Here is a 21,215-nt window from a genome sequence, read left to right as displayed (position 1 = left end):
TCTCCCTCCACTATTCCTCTCCCTGCACCATCCCTCTCTCTCCACCATCCCTCTCTCTGCCATCCCTCTCTCTCCACCATCCATCTCTCTCCACCATCCCTCTCCATCCACTATCCCTCTCTCTGCACCATCCCCCTCTCTCGCCACCATCCCTCTATCTCCACTTTCCTTCTCTCTCCATCTTCCTCTCTCTACTATCCCCCTCTCCCCGCCATCCCTCTCTCTCTCTCCTCTACCCCTCTCTCTGCCCTTCCCTGCCCCTGCAGTAACCCACTCGCTCCCTGTCTCTACCCTGCCATAGTAGCTGTGTCTCTGTAGACAGAGGGTGCACTCCATGCCATGTGAGGCCTATCTGGAAATGAGCTGACTGGTTATTTCCCTGCCTGCCACTTGTTCCTGAGATGGTGAATCAGCCTATCTAAAGGTCATGCAGTGAGCCCTGCTGTGTGTTGGTCGAGGAGAGACTGGCTAAGCTAATTTCCTCAGCTCTGTTGAATGCCCTGTGGGCATCTGCGGCAGTGTCGCCTCCGCTTTCGGCAGGGTGAGAAATCTAAGGGGTTTCTTCCTTCCGTTGTTATCATGTGAGGAAGCAATGGTGGGACCTGGTATATCTGATCTCAGCTAACATTGTTCATTTTATTTTGGCAAAGATGTTTGATTAAAAGTTTAAAAATTGTATGAGGAGTACAGAAATGAGAGGGTTAATAATAATTGGAGATTGGCTCCTCCTCTTCGCAATCTGCAGGCACATGTTCGGAAATTTGAACTAGGTGGTGAACAGGAATGAGTCTGACAGCCCAGAATCATCGAATCCTTTTAAACGATGGGAATAATATTCCCATTATTGGTTTGGGAACATACTCTACACCCAGAATCGTAAGTGTGCCTATTTATTTTCAATCTGCCTCTTCTACCTGTTGCTCCCCAATGTCTGTCTCTCCCGGGGCTGGAGAGTGTCCCGGGGGGTGGGAGAGTGTCCCGGGGGGTTGGAGAGTGTCCCGGGGGGTGGGAGAGTGTCCCGGGGGGTGGGAGAGTGTCCCGGGGGGTTGGAGAGTGTCCCGGGGGGTGGGAGAGTGTCCCGGGGGGTTGGAGAGTGTCCCGGGGAGTGTCCCGGGGGGTGGGAGAGTGTCCCGGGGGGTGGGAGAGTGTCCCGGGGGGTGGGAGAGTGTCCCGGGGGGTTGGAGAGTGTCCCGGGGAGTGTCCCGGGGGGTTGGAGAGTGTCCCGGGGGGTTGGAGAGTGTCCCGGGGGGTTGGAGAGTGTCCCGGGGGGTGGGAGAGTGTCCCGGGGGGTGGGAGAGTGTCCCGGGGGGTTGGAGAGTGTCCCGGGGGGTGGGAGAGTGTCCCGGGGGGTTGGAGAGTGTCCCGGGGAGTGTCCCGGGGGGTGGGAGAGTGTCCCGGGGGGTGGGAGAGTGTCCCGGGGGGTGGGAGAGTGTCCCGGGGGGTTGGAGAGTGTCCCGGGGAGTGTCCCGGGGGGTTGGAGAGTGTCCCGGGGGGTGGGAGAGTGTCCCGGGGGGTGGGAGAGTGTCCCGGGGGGTGGGAGAGTGTCCCGGGGGGTGGGAGAGTGTCCCGGGGGGTTGGAGAGTGTCCCGGGGGGTGGGAGAGTGTCCCGGGGGGTGGGAGAGTGTCCCGGGGGGTGGGAGAGTGTCCCGGGGGGTGGGAGAGTGTCCCGGGGGGTGGGAGAGTGTCCCGGGGGGTGGGAGAGTGTCCCGGGGGGTGGGAGAGTGTCCCGGGGGGTTGGAGAGTGTCCCGGGGGGTGGGAGAGTGTCCCGGGGGGTTGGAGAGTGTCCCGGGGGGTGGGAGAGTGTCCCGGGGGGTGGGAGAGTGTCCCGGGGGGTGGGAGAGTGTCCCGGGGGGTTGGAGAGTGTCCCGGGGGGTGGGAGAGTGTCCCGGGGGGTGGGAGAGTGTCCCGGGGGGTGGGAGAGTGTCCCGGGGAGTGTCCCGGGGGGTGGGAGAGTGTCCCGGGGGGTGGGAGAGTGTCCCGGGGGGTTGGAGAGTGTCCCGGGGGGTGGGAGAGTGTCCCGGGGGGTGGGAGAGTGTCCCGGGGGGTGGGGGAGTGTCCCGGGGAGTGTCCCGGGGGGTGGGAGAGTGTCCCGGGGGGTGGGAGAGTGTCCCGGGGAGTGTCCCGGGGGGTGGGAGAGTGTCCCGGGGGGTGGGAGAGTGTCCCGGGGGGTGGGAGAGTGTCCCGGGGGGTGGGAGAGTGTCCCGGGGAGTGTCCCGGGGGGTGGGAGAGTGTCCCGGGGGGTGGGAGAGTGTCCCGGGGGGTGGGGGAGTGTCCCGGGGCGGGTGCGCAGTCAGGAAATGTTCACACCCGCTCAACCCGCCTTGGGAAAAACGACCCCGGACGCCTGGCTTTTCGCTGCAGGGGATGAGGGTGGGTCGGTTGGGGTGAGGGTGATGAAGTTGACCCCCCTCCCCCGAAGGTGCTTTGGAACAAGGTGCTAATGGCGAGCTCAGCATCTGGTGCTCCTGCTGTGGCCCAGGGAGTTGATGGAAAAGGTTTCGCTGGAGCGGAGACCTCTCTCTCTGTCCTCAGGTGAGCGCTAACTGCATTGTCCGACTATAAAAACAAAAAAACTGCGGATGCTGGAAATCCAAACCAAAAACAGAATTACCTGGAAAAACTCAGCAGGTCTGGCAGCATTGGCAGAGAAGAGTTGACGTTTCGAGTTCTCACGACCTTTCAGCAGTTCAGGGTCATGAGGACTCGAAACGTCAACTCTTATCTTCTCCACCGATGCTGTCAAACCTGCTGAGTTTTTCCAGGTAATTCTGTATTTGTTTTGTGTTGTCCGACTGCTTGCTGGCACGGGGTGGGGAGGTGGCCCATACTAAAATGTGGAACTAGCCCATACTAAAATGTGGAACTGGCCCATACTAAAATGTGGAACTAGCCCATACTAAAATGTGGAACTGGCCCATACTAAAATGTGGAACTAGCCCATACTAAAATGTGGAACTGGCCCATACTAAAATGTGGAGCTGACGGCTCAATATTCACCCTGCAATGTGGGAACACCACCCCGCCACCCCCAAAGTTAAGGCTGAGAAAGCTCTAAAAGGTGCACGGGCATTGTGGAAATGTTTGAACGCCATATTACACCAAAGAATCATATAAGAGTAGGGAAAATTGACAATAGGGCAAACTGAAAGGCTTTGTATCTGAATGCGTGTAGGATTCGGAATAAAACTAATGAGTTAACAGCGCAAATAGAGATAAATAGATATGATTTGGTGGCGATTACTGAGACATGGTTACAGGGAGAACAGGTTTGGGAGTTGAATATCCAAGGGCACTCAGTGTTTTGGAAGGATGGGCAGGAACGAAAAGCAGGGGTGTAGCTTTGTTAGTAAAGGAAGAGATCAGTGCTATAGTGAGGAATGATATAGGCACTGGAGAGCAAGATGTAGAGTCAGTCTGGGTAGAAATAAGAAATAGCAAGGGAAAGAAGTCCCTGGTGGGAGTAATCTGTAGGTCTCCAGTAGGGCACAGTATGAACCAGGAAATACTGGGAGCATGTAAGAAAGGCACAGCAATAATCATGGGTGATTTTAACAAGCATATAGACTGGACTAATCAAATTGGCAAGGGTAGTTTTGAGGGAGAGTTCATAGAGTGTATTAGAGATTGTTTCTTGGAGCAATATGTTGTGGAACCAACCAGGGAGCAGGCTATTCTGGATTTGGTTTTGTGTAATGAGATGGGATTAATTAATGATCTCATAGTAAAGGATCCTCTAGGGAAGAGTGATTATAGAATGATAGAATTTCAAGTTAAGTTTGAGAGCGAGAAACTTGAGTCCCACTCTAGTGTTCTGGAGTTAAAAAAAGGTACCTACATAGGCATGAGGGCAGATTTGGCCCTAGGCAGGAAGACTACAAGGTAGGACAGTTGATGAACAGTGGCAGATATTTAAGGAGATATTCAATTCCTCCCAAGTAAAATATATTCCAAAGAGGAAGAAAAATGGAAAGAGGGGGGGGAAAGCACCCATGACTAAGCAAGGAAGTTAAAGATAACATAAAGGCAAAAACTAAGGCATATCAAATTGCAAAGGTTAGTGGCAGACTGGAAGATTGGGAAACTTTTAACAGTCAACAAATGGTTACTAAAAAAATAATAAAAAGACCAAAGGTAAATTATGAAAGAAAACTAGCGCAAAATGTAAAAACTGATAGCAAAAGCTTCTGCAAGTATATAAAAGGAAAGAGAGTAGCTAAAGTGAATGTTGGTCCCTTGGAGGATGAGATTGGGGAGTTAATAGTGGGGAATGCAAAGTGGCAGAGACGCTTAATCAATATTTTGCCTCAGTTTTCATGGTGGAGGACACTAGTACCACCCCAATAGTAACAGGTAGTGCAGAGGGTATAGAGAAGGAAGAACTTAGAACAATCACCATCACTAGAGAAAAAGTACTGAGCAAACTATTGGGATTAAAGGGTGTCAAGTCCCCAGGACCTGATGGCCTACATCCCAGGGTCTTAAAGGAAGTGGCAATGGAGATAGTGGCTGCATTGGCTATAATATTCCAAAATTCCTTGGATACTGGAAAGGTTCCAGTGGATTGGAAAAATGCTAAAGGGAGGGAGGCAGAAAGTGGGAAACTATAGACCAGTTAGTTTTAACGTCTGTCGTTAGGAAATTGTTGGAATCCATTATTAAGGAAGTAGTAATGGGGCATTTGGAAAGTCAAAATGCAATCCATCAGAGTCAGCATGGTTTCATGGAGAGTAAATCGTGTTTGACTAATTTGCTAGAGTTCTTTGAAGATGTGACAAGCAAAGTGGATAATGGGGATCCTGCAGATGTAGTAGATCTGGACTTCCAGAAGGCCTTTGATAAGGTGCCGCACAAAAGATTAATACACAAGATAAGATCACACGGAGTTAGGGGTAATATATTAGCTTGGATAGCATTTACAGACAATTGTTACACTCCCCTTACAGGCTGATGACTTTCAAAAAGATATTGAATTCCCAATGACACCTGAAATCTTGTCGTGCAATTCCTTTAAGTTTTAAGATTTTTACAGTAACAAATTAAAAGTAGCATTGATTAGACATCACTTAATATGCAACTAATACTCTGAACTACAGAAAAGATAACTCTTACTAATGTTAACTGGATTGATAACCTCATGCTGCAAACACATACTTTACAACACACTCTCCACAGGATTACAGTCTTTATAGGAAACAGTCCACAGTCACTCCCAGCTTCCAATAGATTCAAGTCTCCCTGTTTCACTGATCGTAACATCGAGTGACTGTTGACAGGAACTTTGCTCAGTTTTCAGAGCATTTCCAAACTGACTTTCAGCAGTAAGGCTGACTCTGGCGGTTTCTCTTCCTGGCCTCATCAGGGCAAATTCTTCCAGAGTCTTTAGATTGCCACAAGGTGTGTCGCTCTGGCCAGACACCATTCTCCCTCCCGCATTCTGCCTGGCAGCTCACAGAAGAATCACCGCTTTCTCCAATCTGCTGATCAACCAACTGCAGTCTTTTGTCTCTGTGAGGCCACAATCTCTCTCTTTCAATCCAAAAACTTGGAGACTGAAAGCCTGTCCACAGTCAGCCCAGCTGCTCCTGCCTTTTTCAGGTGTGAATATTTTGCACCTTGCTTCCAGTAAGTCTCAACCTGGGCTTCCCTATCCCCATGGTAAGCCAGCTACATTGTCAGGCAGAAATCATAGCAGATTACATGAATCTCTTCAGTTTTCCATTTTACCTTGAATTAAAGACGAGACAAAGTAAACATACAGGGTCTCACAATCAAAACACAATTCTAAATTGGGAATGTATAACTCATAATGTGGAGGACAGTACCAAAATATAGGAAGAGATAAAGATGCATACAGAGTGAATGGAATAATTGGCAAATGAAAGTCAAATGAAGAGTGAGATGATTGATTTTGGTAGGAGGAATAAGAAGGCTGCTTATTCCTTGGAAGATTAGAAAAAAAATGGGGTACAGGTACATAAGTCACTAAAAGTAGCAGCACAAGATAATAAGGCGACAAATAATACAAACAAGGTACTGGATTTCAAATCTGCAGTGTGTGCCATCATCCACTGCACTCTTGGGGGAAGGTGTATAATGTTTTGTAAAGTGCAATAACACATTGAGCTCTGTATGTTTGAATCAGTTTATAAATTGTGGTCTGAGTGCTGATGCATTCCCTTTTAAACAGACTGCCAAAGATGCATGTTACCATTCGGTGAAAGTAGCGATCGATGTGGGTTACCGCCATTTTGATGGAGCCTTGGTTTATGGTAATGAAGATGAAGTTGGAAGGGCCGTTCGAGAGAAGATCGATGATGGTACAGTGAGGCGTGATGACATCTTTTACTGTGGCAAGGTGACAAACATTTCAAGGATCTCTCTCTCTCTTTCTCTCTCCTGAAGTTGCTGATTCTCGATTTGCCTCTGTTTCACACACATCTGCATTTTGCGTCTTCACATGTGTCCCCAGATAATGAATGAGAGCCTGCTATTCAACTGTGGGGCCATCACAGTGAGCTTGATCTTATTCTCACCCATTGGCCACACACGCCCGCATGCACAGATACATAAATATAAATGCGCATGTACACACAAACACACATGCATTTTACGTAGGTCGGCTAATAAAGGCCCCCCCAGCGTGATATGCACCCGGAAACGCTGAGCGCTCCCTGTGCGGTTGGGGGAAGTAGGCTGAATCGGGGCCTGCCTCAGAGCTGCCTCAGGGAGATAAGTTTGATTTTTTAAAATTTAAATAAAGGAAAAGAAATTTCAGACATGTCCCCTCATATGACAGTGTCACATGAGCTGGGACATGTCTATGAATTGCATTAAAAATTTTTATTAAAGTTTAAAAACCATCATGAAACCTCATCCCGCCCGTGGATGAGGTTCCATGATAAATGTGAAGGCCGCCTGGGCTCTTCGCCTGCCACCCCGCCAACCTTAAGGTCGGACGGACAGCACCGTTAATTATTTTAACTGGAATTTCAATGGCCTTAACAGGTCTTTGACAGTTCGGCAGGCGCGCAGCCTACTCCGGTGTGCGGGTGCCGAATGGATGATCTGAATGAAGCACAGTGACGTTGGGATGCACGCCCGATGTCACTGAGCATCATTTTACGTGCCGGCGAGCGAGGCCCACCCCCACACGCCGACCTAAAGATTCTGGCCCTACACACGGGCACACACCGGTGTACAGACACACACATGTTCACACATGCATGTGTGCAGACACACATGTACCTGTACAGACTCATTCACTCAAACACACAAACACACAATGTACAAGCATTCACACACATGTAAACACACACAACCACACACATGTTCACACACACTCACACTCTTCAGGATGTAATCAGAAGCAGAAACCCAGGTTGAAATTCTCAGTTCACGCCATAAAGCTATCCAGTTGGAAATTAACTACCTCAGAATAAAGAACCATTAATCAACAACAGTCTGCATTTATATAACACCTTTAATCTTTCTACAAATCGTTTTTTGCTTCTGATTCGCTCCCTTTGAGTGTTGATTTTAATTGTATGAGAGTGAGCAGCTCTCCAGCGTCTCACCCACATGAGCACTGATTCAAAGGCTGTTCAACTGCGGAAGGCGTTACAATCAACTCAGGCCCCTATGCACTTTTACTTGGGGACAATGGATCATGATTGGGTCTGGAACTGTCTGATTTTCCTCTCGCTGTCACAACTCCAACAACTGAGCCGAAGTGGAGGTATGAAACCTGCCATTTTGCAGGTTACAAGATTGTGAGTTGCCATCTGGGGATCCATAGGGAAAAATGTTCCCCCGGGTTGGGGGGGGTGGTGGGAGTGTGGGAGCAGGTGCTGGCGGGTGTGCCTCGCCGCCATTTTATGTGAGCGGGCCAATTAAGGCCCGCCCAGCATGACGTCCGCCAGGAATCGCTATGCGCTCCCTGTGCGGGCAGGGGGCTGGGGGGAATTCCCTGAGTCGAGAGTGCGCTCTTTCGCACATGCACATGGAAGAGCACACTCATCTCCCTGAGGCTAAGAGCTGCCTCAGGGAGATCAGCTCCGAATTAAAATTTGCAATAATAATGATGGAAAATTTCCCTGACAGGTCCCCTCATGTGACACTGTCACATGAGTTGGGACATGTCCATAACTTTAACTGAAACCTTTATTAAAAATTTAAATATCCTCATGAAACCTCACCCCGCCTGTGGATGACGTTTCATGCTTTTTCTGAAGCCTGCCAGGGCTCCCGGCCTGCTCGACAACCTTAAGGTTGGACGGGCAGGTCCATTAATGACCTTAATTACTTTTTAAATTGACTTAATTGGCCGTTGACAGGTTGGCGGGTGCACAGCTGACTCGGCTGTGACCCTGCTGACCTGAAAATGGAAATCACGCGGGATGACGTCAGGAGTTCCATCTGACGTCAGCCCGCGTCATTTTATGCGTCGGCGAGTGGGCTCCGCCCCCTGCTCACCGACTGGAAGATCCCGGCCATAGTCTCTCTCCTATGGCACTGGTGCCTCATGCATATTGCAAGCACAATTGCGAATGAACTGAGAATGTAACTGCCGTTATATAGCAATGTCTTCAATAAGGGATTGTCACAGTGTGCTGTAATGTAGAAAATAATAGTGCTGCTTCAGTTTGATGGATGACCTTCACATGTTTAGCTGTGGAACACTTATCACCCACCGGAGATGGTACGAGGCATCCTGGAGAAGTCCCTAAAGCTTTTAAAGTTTGATTACATTGACCTGTACATCATTGAGCTTCCATTGGCCTTTAAGGTGAGTCACTATATTACACGGCGTTTAACAGATTGCTCTTTCATTATTCCTCATTGATCCCCCCCCGATTTCCTGCCTGCCCCTCGATGGTGTTGCCTCTTGTTGCTGCACATTTTAGCAGGCGCTGTCTGTCCTCCACCACCTAATCCAAAATTTTTTAAATTCATTCACGGGATATGAGCTTCACTGGCTAGGCCAGCATTTATTGCCCATTCCCAGTTGCCCTTGAGAAGGTGGTGATCAGCTGCCTTCTTGAACCGCTGCAGTCCATGTGGTGTAGGTACACCCACAGTGCTTTTAGGGAGGGAGTTCCAGGATTTTGACCCAGTGACAGTGAAGGAACGGCGATATATTTCCAAGTCAGGATGGTGAGTGGATTGGAGGGGAACTTTCAGGTGGTGGTGTTCCCATCTATCTGCTGCTTTTGTCCTTCTAGGTTGTAGTGGTTGTGGGTTTGGAATTGTGATCAGGAACAGGAATCTAGACTAATTTCCCTGTTTTTAGTTCTGAGGTATTGAGGGCAAAGACTTTCTATAGTAACAAATAGAGTACAGGGTACTTTATCTATTCAAAACCGTTCCTCCCCACTCAGAACGTCCTGACAAGCATGTACACCAGAGTGGGCCACACTCACTGCTCCTGATTGGCTGCATCCACCAAGAAGGCACTAACCATTCACAGAATCACAGAATTGTTACGGTGTAGAAGGAGGCCATTCAGCCCATCGTGTCTGCACCGGCTCTCTGAGCATTTTAACTTAATGCCAATCTCCTGCCTTTTCCTGGTAACCCTGCACATTGTTCTTTATTTAAATAATTATCCAATGCCCTCTTGAATGCCTCAATTGAAGCTGCCTCACCACACTTCCAGGCAGAGCATTCCAAACCCTAACTACTCGTTTTTTCTCACTTCGCATTTGCTTCTTTTGCAAAACACTTTAAAACTGTGCCCTCTGGTTCTCAATCCATTTACGAGCAGGAAAAGTTTCTCCCTATCTACTCTGTCCAGACTTCTCATGATTTTGAAAACTTCTATCAAGCCTCCTCTCAGCCTTCTCCTCTCCTAGGAAAACAGTCCCAAATTCTACAATCTTTCCTCATAGCTGAAGTGTCTCATCCCTGGAACCATTCTCGTAAACCTCTTCTGCAATCTCTCAAATGTGTTCACATCCATCCTATAGTGTGGTGCCCAGAACTGTACACAATACTCTGGCTGAGGTCTAACCAGTGTCTTATATAAGTTCATCATAACCTCCCTGCTCTTGTACTCTATGCCCCTATTAATGGAGCCTAGAATACTGTTGGACTGGTGCACGCTGATCTACCAATAACAATAGGGATTTGTCTTCTCAGGGTCTGCCTCCAAAGCAGAGATGTAAAATGGAGAAATAATCTAGTTGCCTTAATGTAACAAGGAGTGCTGCTCCTGCCTCCACATTAATATTGCTGGCCTGTCCTCACTCACCTCCTGTTAACCTCCCTCTCTGGATTTGTCTGGGAGCAGGCTGAGAGTTGGAGTGCCTGGCCCAGCATGGCCCAATGAGTGCCAGCAGCTCTTGTGATTAATCCCATTGAGGAAAGTCCTCAAGTCTCTTTCCTAAGGCCACAAACTGAGTGCCCTGATCATTTTGCCCTGGCTATCAGGTTCTATTGAGTGGGTCTCAGCCTCTATCTTGTAGGAGATGACACAGATCTCTGCAGATACCCCTCATTCTGTAACATTGTCCAGTGATCTAATCTGTTGTACATTATGAGCTTTTAACACACACAGATGACCACATTGTTTAGATTGACACATGTAGGTCATGGAAGTTGTCAATTCCTTGAATCCTCCTTAGTTTGCTGCTAAATCTGGGGTAATCATTCACCCTGAGCTCCCCGTTTCACTCCATAGTCACATTAATAAAGTTGCTCAGTCAGAAAAAGTAGAAGAGGTTTAAAGCCCCTGTGGAACTGTACCCCAGTCAGGGGTCAATGCCTCAAGGAGACCTTCAATTGGTTAGTTGAGCAATTGGAGTGATATTTAACTTGTCTTCAGTTGTGTCAGCTGTGGGTCAGTTAGTAGGAACCATGGCTCTGTGTCTGGACTTTGTGGATTTAAGTCCCATCCCAAGACTAGAGCACAAAAACAGTGCAGTACTAATGGAGTGCTACAATGTTTGAGCTACTTGCTGCCTTTCAGAGTAAGTGTGAAATCCAAGGTGCTGTTTAGCTTCTCAGGTGATTGTGAAAGATCCCATGGAAATATTTTGAAGATGGCCAATATTCATCCCTCACTGAGCATTGTGAAAAGAACATCACATTGCTGTTTGCGGGAGCTTGCTGCATGTACTTTTTGTTGCTATGTTACCTATATTACAATAGTGACTGGATGTCATTGGCTGTAATGGGCTGCAGGATGGCCAAAGGTCATGCAAGATGCTATATAAATGTAAGCCTTTCTTAGGGAGATGGTGTCACAGTGCTAATGTCACTGGGCTACTAATCCAGGGGCCCAGCCTAATGCTCTGGGGACACAGGTTCAAATCCCACCACAGCAGCTGGCGGAATTTAAATTCAATTAATAAATCTGGAATTGGAACTAGTCTCCGTAATGGTTACCAACAAATAGTTCTTGTTATTCATGCCTTGTAACTCTGTATTTATCTGTTGCAGCCGGGAGATGTGATTTATCCAAAAGATGAAAGTGGGAACTTTTTGTATGCTCCGACTGACCTGTGTGCCACCTGGGAGGTAAGGAGGACCAGGTCCATATACTCCCCTTTCTGCATTATGTTGCTGATTCAGGAACTGGTCAGCAGCAGACAAGGGAGTCAGAGTCCAGTTGATGTAGTCCAAATTTCAGACAAACTGTTACACATGCTTATGAGTTCAGTGCAACAAAGGGGAGCTGGTTGTACACATGTCAGGTATTATTTAAGTTGAAGCACCCTGTATGTTTCACAACATGATCCTATCATAAACTTCTCATTCTTCCACTTTTAACCACACCTTCTCTGATAAACTCCATTCCTCAATAATCTGTGTGCAGTAGTTTTTAACATTTATGTTCATTCTTTGCCTCTGAGCTTTTTTTAAATTATTCATGGGATGTTGGCATTGCTGGCAAGGCCAGCATCCGTGCCCCATTACAAGGTTGTGGTGAACACCCTTCTCGAACTGTTGCATGTGGTGTGTGCTCAATTATGTTTGGATGTCCGGTTTTATTTTTATTCTAGTTTCCGGCATAGTTTTGATAAACCTGAGAGGCTTTTCCAGCCACTTCAGAGACAACTAAGCGTCAGCTGCACCATTGTGGGCCTGGGATCAAATTTAGGCCAGAGAAGATATGAAAGGATATTGGCTGGCAAAATCAAAGAAAATCCTAAGATGTTTTGCCAGTGCATTAAAAGCAAGAGAGTAACTAACGAAAGGGTCGGGCCTATCAGAGATGTACATGGTGACTTGTGAGATGAAGCAGAAGATGTGGGCAGGGTTCTCAATGAGTACTTTGTCTCTGTCTTCACTAAGGAGAGGGATGATGCAGACATTCTAGTTAGAGGAAGAGTGTGAAACATTAGATACAATAAACATAATGAGAGAGGAATAACTGGAGGGACTGACATCCTTGAAGGCGGATAAATCACCAGGGCCAGATGGATTGTATCCCAGGTTGTTGAAGGAAGCCAGGGAGGAAAAAATGGATGCTCTGAGGATCATTTTCCAATCCTCACTAGATACAGACAAGGTCCCAGAGGGCTGCAGGTCTGCGAATGTTATACCATTACGTAATAAACTTGAAGTGCAGGGTGGGTTTCTTGTAAGAAACAGTAAACTTTATTTACAGACTCTGGATGAGGCTACATGCTTGCTCCATAGACCAAGGCTAGAAAGGTCCACCCCTAAGATTCCCCACTCTTAGGGCTGATTGGTCTATACAGTCATGTGATCCCCATAACAGCAAGAAATGGTTTAACTTACCTTTATTGCACATTATTTAAAAAGGATGCGAGGGATAGACCAGAAAATTATAGGCTGGTCAGTCTGACTTCTATGGTGGACAAATTATTGGAAACAATTCTGAGAGACAGGATAAACTGTCACTTAGAAAGGCACGGACTGATCAGGGACAGTCAGCATAGTTTTGTTGGGGGAAGATCGTGTCTTACTAACTTAATAGGATTTTCTGAGGAAGTAATAAGGAGGATTGATGAGGGTAGTGTAGTGGATGTTGTCTACATGGATTTGAGTAAAGCATTTGACAAGGTCCCACATGGCAGACTGGTCAGGAAAGTGAGAGATCCCATGGGATACAGGGGAAGGTGGCAGGTTAGATCCAAAATTGGCTCAGCGACAGGGAACAAAGGGTAATGGACGATGGATGTTTTTTACGAATGGAAAACGGTTTCCAGTGGCATTCCACAGGACTCAGTGTTGGGGCCCTTGCTGTTTATTGTATATATTAATGATTAAGACTTAAATGTAGGAGGCATGATTGGAAAATTTGCAGATGACACAAAAATTGGCCGCGTAGTTGATAGTGAAGAGGATAGCTGTCGACCCCAGAATTATATCAATAGTTTGGCTGAGTGGGCGGAGAAGTGGCAAATGGAATTCAGTCTGGAAAAGTGTGAGATAATCCATTTGGGGAGGGCAAACAAAGCAAGGGTATACTCAATAAACAGGAGGATATTGAGAGGGGTTGAGGAAGTGAGAGACCTTGAGTGCATGTCCACAGGTCCCTAAAAGTGGCAGGACAGGTGGGTAAGATGGTACAGAAAGCATATGGAATGCTTTCCTTTATTGGTTGAGGTATTGAATACAAAAGCAGGGATGTAATGCTGAAACTGTATAAAATGCTGGTTAGGCCACAGCTGGAATTTTGTGTACAGTTTTGGTTACCTCATTACAGGAAGGACATAATTGCTCTGGAGAGAGTGCAGAGGAGATTTACTAGAATGTTGCCAGGGCTTGAAAATTGCAGCTGAGGAGAGATTGGATAGGCTGGGGCTGTTTCCCTTAGAACAGAGGAGGCTGAGAGGTGACCTAATTGATATGTACAAAATTATGAGGGGCCTAGAAAGGGTAGACAGGAAAGACCTGTTTCCCTGAGCTGAGGGGTCAATTACTAGGGGATATAGATTTAAGGTGATTGGTAGAAGGATTAGAGGGGACATGAGGAAAAATGTTCTCACCCAGAGGGTGGTGGGTGTCTGGAACTCACTGCCTAAGTTGGTAGTTGAGGCCGAAATGCTCAACTCACTTAAACTGTACCTGGATCTGTATCTGAAGCGCTGTAACCTGCAAGGCTACAGACCAGGGCTGGAAAGCGGGATAAAAATGAGCAGCTAGTTTCTTTTTCCTCTTTTGGGCCAGCGCAGACATGATGGGCTGAATGACCTCCTTCTGCACCGTAACCTTTCAATGGCTCTACCAGCTAAGGACAGCAGATTTCCTTCTCTGCAGGACTAGATGGGCTTTTATTACAATTCAGTTCTTCAGTGTGAAAGTTCTATTTGATCTGTTCATTCCTCACTCCTCTATGTGAAATAGTGTTCTATTTTGTCTGATCAATCTGCATCCTGGTGAAATAGTTCTAATTGATCTGTCCATTCCTCACTCCTTTGTGAACACCTTGAAAATTTCCAGTTGATCAGTGAAAGCCAGCATCGATTTGTAAAAGTTACATTGTACCTCACCAACCTGATTTACTCTTTTGAAGAGGTGACTCAAACCACACTACCCAACCAGAAATCCAGTTTCTTGGCCGATCTTCTGGCTCGGGCCAGGTGAGAACAATCTGGTGGGGTGGGTTCCTGAGGCCTGGTGTTAAGGGCAGCTAAGCCAGGGGTAGGAAAGACACGCCCCTTTTTGACAGCCCCGGCTGCTATACAGCAGAGAGGCCTAAAGGTCCAGCCGCTTTGAGAAGCCCAGGAAAAGGTAAATGTAGAAGGTAAGGCAAATGGTAGGATGTGGGGGGTTGGGGGGATGGTCAGGAGTGGGGGTGGGGGTGTCGGGTGATCCGTGCATGGGTTCAGGTGGTCAGGGGTGTGGTCAGTGGAGTGTTAGTCATTGGGAGGGTGGCCAGTGGGAAGGTCAGGTGGCCACATGTGGTCAGTGGGGAGAGGTCAATGGGGAGTAGAGAGGGTAGTTGGGTGTGTGTAGTTGGGGGAATGTGTAGTTGGGGGGAACGTTGGGGGCCGGGGATGTGGCAGTTAGTGGAGGGCTGGGGGATAGTCAGGATATCAGGCGGTTGTGGGGAGTCCTGTGGGGGTCAGGATGTGTCAGTACTATAGTTACCCAAAAGTTAGAAATGGTTTTAATTCTTTTAACCTTTTCAAAGTAACTATTACTATAAGACAGTCAGAACCATCCATAGTTTTTGATCTATCTAGTAGTTTTGGATGGTTCCCAGTGCAGGGCAATTCCCCAATGGAAATTTGAACTTCCTCGGCAATCGCCTGTGCGATCCTTCTGCGGGGTGGTGATCCCCAGCGCATCCTTGGGGTAGCCCCCAATTACAATGCCCTGAAGCTCAGAGGTTATTGCTCTATATGTTACATTGTTTACCTCTGTAAATAAAAACCTGTAATGGAAGGATAATAGACAGGCAAAACAAGTATGAAAGCACCTTTAGCAGATGTTACAGCAAAAGACAGGATTGGAGCTGCAATAATGGGCGAATGAACCCCAGGAATGTCCAAGGAACAGTTAACAGATATTTCAGGTGTGACTCAAAGTATGTGATGAACTGCCAAGGTGAAGGGGGAGGGTCATCATAATGGCACATGATGAAGATAATTCTGAGGAAAAGGATAAAGGTAATGATTGTGTGGGTCATGAACTCCTTTATTTGTGCAGTACTATATAGTACTTGTTCTTCAACAACAAATGGAGCAGATTGGTTAAACTATTCCTTTTATTCACTGAGTACTGAGGATCACTGCAAGGTTAATGATTATAAAAGTACTACTTGCTAGGCTTGGTGATGCCAACACATTGAGATCATTAAAGAGTTGTAATTCAAGTAAAAGGAAGCGATTTTATCTATACTGATGTGACCTCTAATGCGATACCTTCACTATTGAGTAAACATTCTATGAAAAAGACACAAATGAAATGTGACATGAAGCATGATGAGGTAAATAAAGTCAGTGGATCAGAACATTATTGTGTCCAATTAACAAAACTGTTGTTTCTTATCAGAGTGTCAAAGAAGTATTAATGGCATCAGGTGTTAAGAATCAGAGTGAAAAAAGCAAATTGTCTTAGTGATGTAGACAATTTTCTCACCCTTCTTGTCAAAGGTTAAAAAAGTGTAGTTGATGAAGAGCATACAGGGCTAATAGATTTAATGGAATTGTGAAACCTGTAAAATAAGTATCGGAAGGCAATCCCACATCCTGTTGTAAACCTTCCATTGACATATGACTTTAATGAAGTGGTGGCCATGAATCTACAGATATGGGACAAAGACAGAAATATATTCATCCTAGATTGTATTGACCTGGCTACTAGTTTCATATTTGTTGAATAATACACAGTAAGGACTAAAAGGTTATTCTAAACAAAGTCATGGGGAAATAGACAAGAACACCACCAGCAACGTTGCTGATAACGGAATGGAATTTGTCGTTGATGAGTTCAGAGATGTGTGAAAAGATGAACAACATGGTCATGAACCACAGCTGAAAATCCTTTCAGCAATGGACTTTGAGAAGGGGGATCATGCAGTGATTGATGAAACACTTCACAAAATTTTAGCTGATCAATCAGATTGTGAATTGGCAACTGCCCTGGCATGGGTGGTTCATGCAAAGAATTCACTTCAGATAGTTGGAGGATATAGTTCCTTTCAATTAGTCTATGGGTGAATTTACAAATTGCCTTCTGGGCTGTGTGATAGTTCTCCTGCTCTGGAAGGTACTACAGTTAGTTTCATTTTCTCTGCACATTTGACTGCTTTGCATGCAGGAAGAACTCATAAAGGTTGACGTCTCAGAGAAAGTTTGGAGAGCAAATAAGAAATCTGAGGACTTCAATTTAGGAGATTTGGTGTATTTGGAAAGAAAGGGTCACAGGGAATGGAAATTCCCTGATAAGGAATAGATGTGACGGTAAGACAGTGCTTATGCAAAATAGTAATCAAACTGTTTAGGTTCATTCCTCATGATTAATTGGAATTAATTTCAAAATCTCAGACTCTGAGCAGCTTTGTTTTGGTCTCCTTACCAAAAAAAGGACATACTTGCCATAGAGGAAGTGCAGTGAAGGTTCATCAGACTGATTCCTGGGATGGCAGGATTGATGTATGGGGAGAGATTGGGCCGACTAGGCCTGTATTCACTAGAATTTAGAAGAATGAGAGGGGATCTCATTGAAACGTATAAAATTCTGACAGGGCTGGACAGACTGGATGCAGGGATGAAGTTTCCTCTGGCTGCGGGGTCTAGAACAAGGGGTCACAATCTCAGGATACGGAGTAGACCATTTAGGACTGAGATGAAGAGAAACTTCTTCACTCAGAGGGTGGTGAACCTGTGGAATTCTTTACCACAGAAGGCAGTGGAGGCCAAGTCACTAAATATATTTAAGAAGGAAATAGATAGATTTCTGGACTCTAAAGGCATCAGGGGGTATAGGAAGAGAGTGGGCATATGGTGTTGAGATAAAGGATCAGCCATGGTCTTATTGAATGGCAGAACAGACTCAAAGAGGCCCTGATCCTGCTTCTATTTCTATGTTTCTATGTAAATAAGCTACCTTGCACCTCAAGTACTCATGTGTTTTTGTGATGAGGGTCCTGAGGAACAGAATTCATTAGGTCAGGGATTGGATAGTGGGAATGTGAATGTCCATGACACACATAACAGGGCTGTCACATCCACAGGCAAATTGTCAGTCAGATGACATATGTTCCAGAGGGGTCTAATGAATGAAGGGATGTGACAATTGTAGGACATGCTGGAAAAGCTACTGGCAAGTTTAAATATTGGTTGGCTGTTCAGGATGATGGCCAAGAAGTGAGGTTAATGGACTCTCAAGATGTGGTGAAAGAGTGGAGAGTAACAAACCGCAGTGCAAGTACTGATTGTGAGTCCAGAAAGAACTCTTACATCAGAAAACGATCGTGTACCTGAGAAAAAACCCTCAATAGTGGAAAAGGGGGAGATTGAGAAATGCTTGGGAAACAAAGAAAATAAGAAGGATTATTAAAGGTACTTTAGCTGCAGGAACTCTGGGTCTTTTGGCAGCAATGGATATGGAATTCTATTTGTCAAAACTTTTAAGTAAGATTCTATACAATAGGCATTATGAATTTGATATACCCATCGAATGTTATTTGGTAATCATTAATTGTGGGGTAATATACACTCTCGGAAAAGTGAGAGTGCAGGTACAATGGGCTGTGTTGTGGCAATTCTGAGATTCTGTTGTGAATTGGCCTTTCTGGCTGGAACCGAATGCCGGTAAGAAAGGATATCTTTAAAATGAAATGGGTGGATGCAAGTCATCAATTGGTGGATTGTTTTACAAAAGCAATATGTGAAGACATTTTTAGGGGTCCTAGAGGAAGAATCTCTCACAATGAAATGCCTTGTACATATGAAAGTCTTTGGTTTAATTTGTTTTGAAATTTTGGTTGTCATTATACAGTCTAATCTTTACTTAAAAAGAGATCAGGGAATCTGCTATTTTTAGATTAATTGTACTGTAAGGAAATAAAGATGGTTTAAATAAGTTACATTTGTATTTGTAGGTGTTAGGAATGAATTTTAGCTTTAATGTTTAAGTTTGATTTGTATTTGTGTATCTGTGTTAAGAAAAGGTCAAATTGAGTTTTAGTTTCACTTTAAAAGGTGCTGGCATTTCAAAGACACACACACAAGAAACTAGAAACATTAGTTTGATTCAGAAGTTGTTGGAGTGGCATTTGTCACTTGGTTTCAGAGTGTGGTGTGTCTGACCACAGGTTGCCTATTGGTTTACATGAGCTGTGTACTTCCTGTGGACAGTTGAGTATAAGATAGCTTTTGTAACTTGTGTTATCCCTACAAATCTGTATATATCTGTAAAGGTATAGTTGTAGGGGAAGCAGTATTGTAATATAATTCATCTTGTATAATAAATGTTTTATGCTTTTGTTAAAAGTTCATTAGCTGACTGTGGTGACTCTGTTCAGTAGCCACTCTCCATGTATCTAATTAAACAAATTAAAAGTTAGGATCTATTGGGTTCCACTCTGGGGTCAGGCTTGTCTAGGGGAAACCTCAGCTGGGATCATAACAGTATGTAGGTGGTGGGCGTTAACTGGGAATTCGCTTGTGCTTCTATAAATAGGAACAGACTGAAACAGATTGTGCAGTGTTGTTCGGTTAGGAAATACATGTTCATAATGCGTATCTTTGTAAATAAATGCTTAAAGTGTGTAAAGATTGGCTTCAGTTCTATCCTTCACTATCTGGCTTTTGTGATTATAACACTGCTCTGAGTGAAATGGTTCTATTTTATGTCTGCATTCCTCATCCCAATTGCTGAATAGTTCATGCAGGCAGATGTTAATAAACTTGCAGAATGGACATAAACCTGGGATTGTCTTATCAGGAAAGGCTAAGCAGGTTGGACCGATATTTATTGGAGTTTAGAAGAATGAGAGGTGATCTTATTGAAGCATAGAATATTCTGAGGGGACTTGACAGGGTAGATGTTGAGAGGTTGTTTCCTTTCCTGGGGGAATCTTGAAGTAAAGGGCACAGTTTAAAGATAAGGATTATGCCTATTGAAGATAGAAATGAAGAGGAATTTCTTCCCTCAGCAGGTCATTAATCTTTGGAATTCTCTACCCCAGAGGGTCATTGAATATATTCAAGGCTGAGTTAGACAGATTTTTGATCCACAGGGAGTCAAGGGTTATGAGGGTGGGTGGAGGGCAGGAGAGTGGAGTTAAGGCCACAATCAAATCAGCGGTGATCTTATTGAATGGTGGAGCAGGCTTGATGGGCTGAATGGCTGTTTCCTGTTTGCATTTCTAATATTCTTATGATCTTGTGACATCTAAATGGCAAAGGAACTTCAAGATAGGTAAGTGTGAGGATATGTATTTTGGTGGGAAGCAAAATGAGACCTCATATTCCTTAGAAAAATATGTTTTAATAAGGTAGAGTAACGGAGGGATCTGGAGGTATACATACATAGATCATTCAAGGTACTGATGCAGGTTAATAAGACTATAAAAAGAGCAAACACTACACTAAGATTCATTTTTAAAAGGTAGGATTAAAAAGTAAGGAAATCATGTTAAGCTTGTACAGATCCTAAGTTAGACTACTTTAGAGTATTCTGAACAGTTCTAGTCTCTGTGTATTAAAAAGGATTTAAAGGCGCAGAGAGGGTGCAAAAAAATATTTTCCAGAATGATACCTTACAGGAAAGATTGAACAGGCTGGGGCTCTTTCCTCAAGAAAAGAGAAGGCTGAGGGAGTGATTTGATAGAGGTGTTTAAGATTATGAACGGGATTGATAGGGCAGAGGTAGAAGTGTTTCTATTTGCAGGCAAGACCAGAGTCAGGAATTCCCAGTGGATCCTTTTACACAAGAAGTGATCTTCGGATGGGAAACTGTAGACTCCCACATGAGACTCCCGCTGTGTGGGGGACCTGTTCTATACCTGATTATATCTCTCTGTGAAGCCATTACCTTGAGGTACTAAGGTCAAAAACTCCAGCATGTGGAAATGATGTGATTACATGGAGCTTCACACAATGAATGACTGGGTATGTAGCCAACTAAAAACATATTCACAAGATTCAGACCCAGAATGAAATGATACAGCTGATGTTAAAATGAAAGTGAAAAGAATTTTGAATTAATATAGTAATATTAATAATTAATATAGATTTCCAGCATCCACAATGCTAAATTATTTTATGAGGATTTTTACTTGCTAGGGCCTGGAAGAGTTGAAAGATGCTGGTTTGGTCAAGTCAATTGGTGTGTCAAATTTCAATCGCAGACAGCTGGAGCTGATCCTGAACAAACCAGGCCTGAAGTACAAGCCAGCAGTAAACCAGGTACTGTCTATTTACAACATGTAGTGGTGTGGAGTTGTAATCACACATTGTTTGTAACCCCCACCCCACATTACCTTCTTCTCCCTTGAGTGACTCCCCTTGTTCCTTAATGTCTCATTTAACATCCTTATTCTCAATTGCTCGCCCAGATACCTTCACTGTTCTCAGCCTCTACACTGACTGATTTCTCATCCTGTGATTTCAACCTCCATCTCTAATCATGATGCTCCCTGTCCTCTGAATTCGTTGCACTCATTTTCTCCCTCCAAATAAACTCCCCAACCCATATTAATGTCCACCCCATGACCTTGCCACCTCATGTGACCTTGCTACTCACACCGTATCAATCACAGATAGGGTTATCTCTGATTAACACAAAT

The 21,215-nt window shown here is 45.2% G+C and overlaps 1 protein-coding gene across 1 annotated transcript in view; it reads left to right on the top strand.

Moving 5' to 3' along the window:
- The first annotated feature begins 441 nt into the window (after positions 1–441).
- Positions 442–21,215, top strand: part of LOC144696751 (aldo-keto reductase family 1 member D1-like) — a 42,605-nt gene continuing 21,831 nt past the window's right edge. Inside the window, exons 1-5 of the mRNA XM_078568434.1 lie at positions 442–876; positions 6,189–6,356; positions 8,670–8,786; positions 11,441–11,518; positions 20,713–20,835. Coding sequence (XP_078424560.1) covers positions 784–876; positions 6,189–6,356; positions 8,670–8,786; positions 11,441–11,518; positions 20,713–20,835 — 579 coding nt within the window. The 5' untranslated portion in view covers positions 442–783. The remainder of the gene's footprint in view (positions 877–6,188; positions 6,357–8,669; positions 8,787–11,440; positions 11,519–20,712; positions 20,836–21,215) is intronic.

Source organism: Cetorhinus maximus, chromosome 22 (genome assembly GCF_964194155.1).
Source record: "Cetorhinus maximus chromosome 22, sCetMax3.hap1.1, whole genome shotgun sequence".
NCBI classification, from domain to species: Eukaryota; Metazoa; Chordata; class Chondrichthyes; order Lamniformes; family Cetorhinidae; genus Cetorhinus; species Cetorhinus maximus.
The sequence above is the reverse complement of the archived record's forward strand: the minus strand, read 5'-3'. Positions and strand labels throughout refer to the sequence as shown.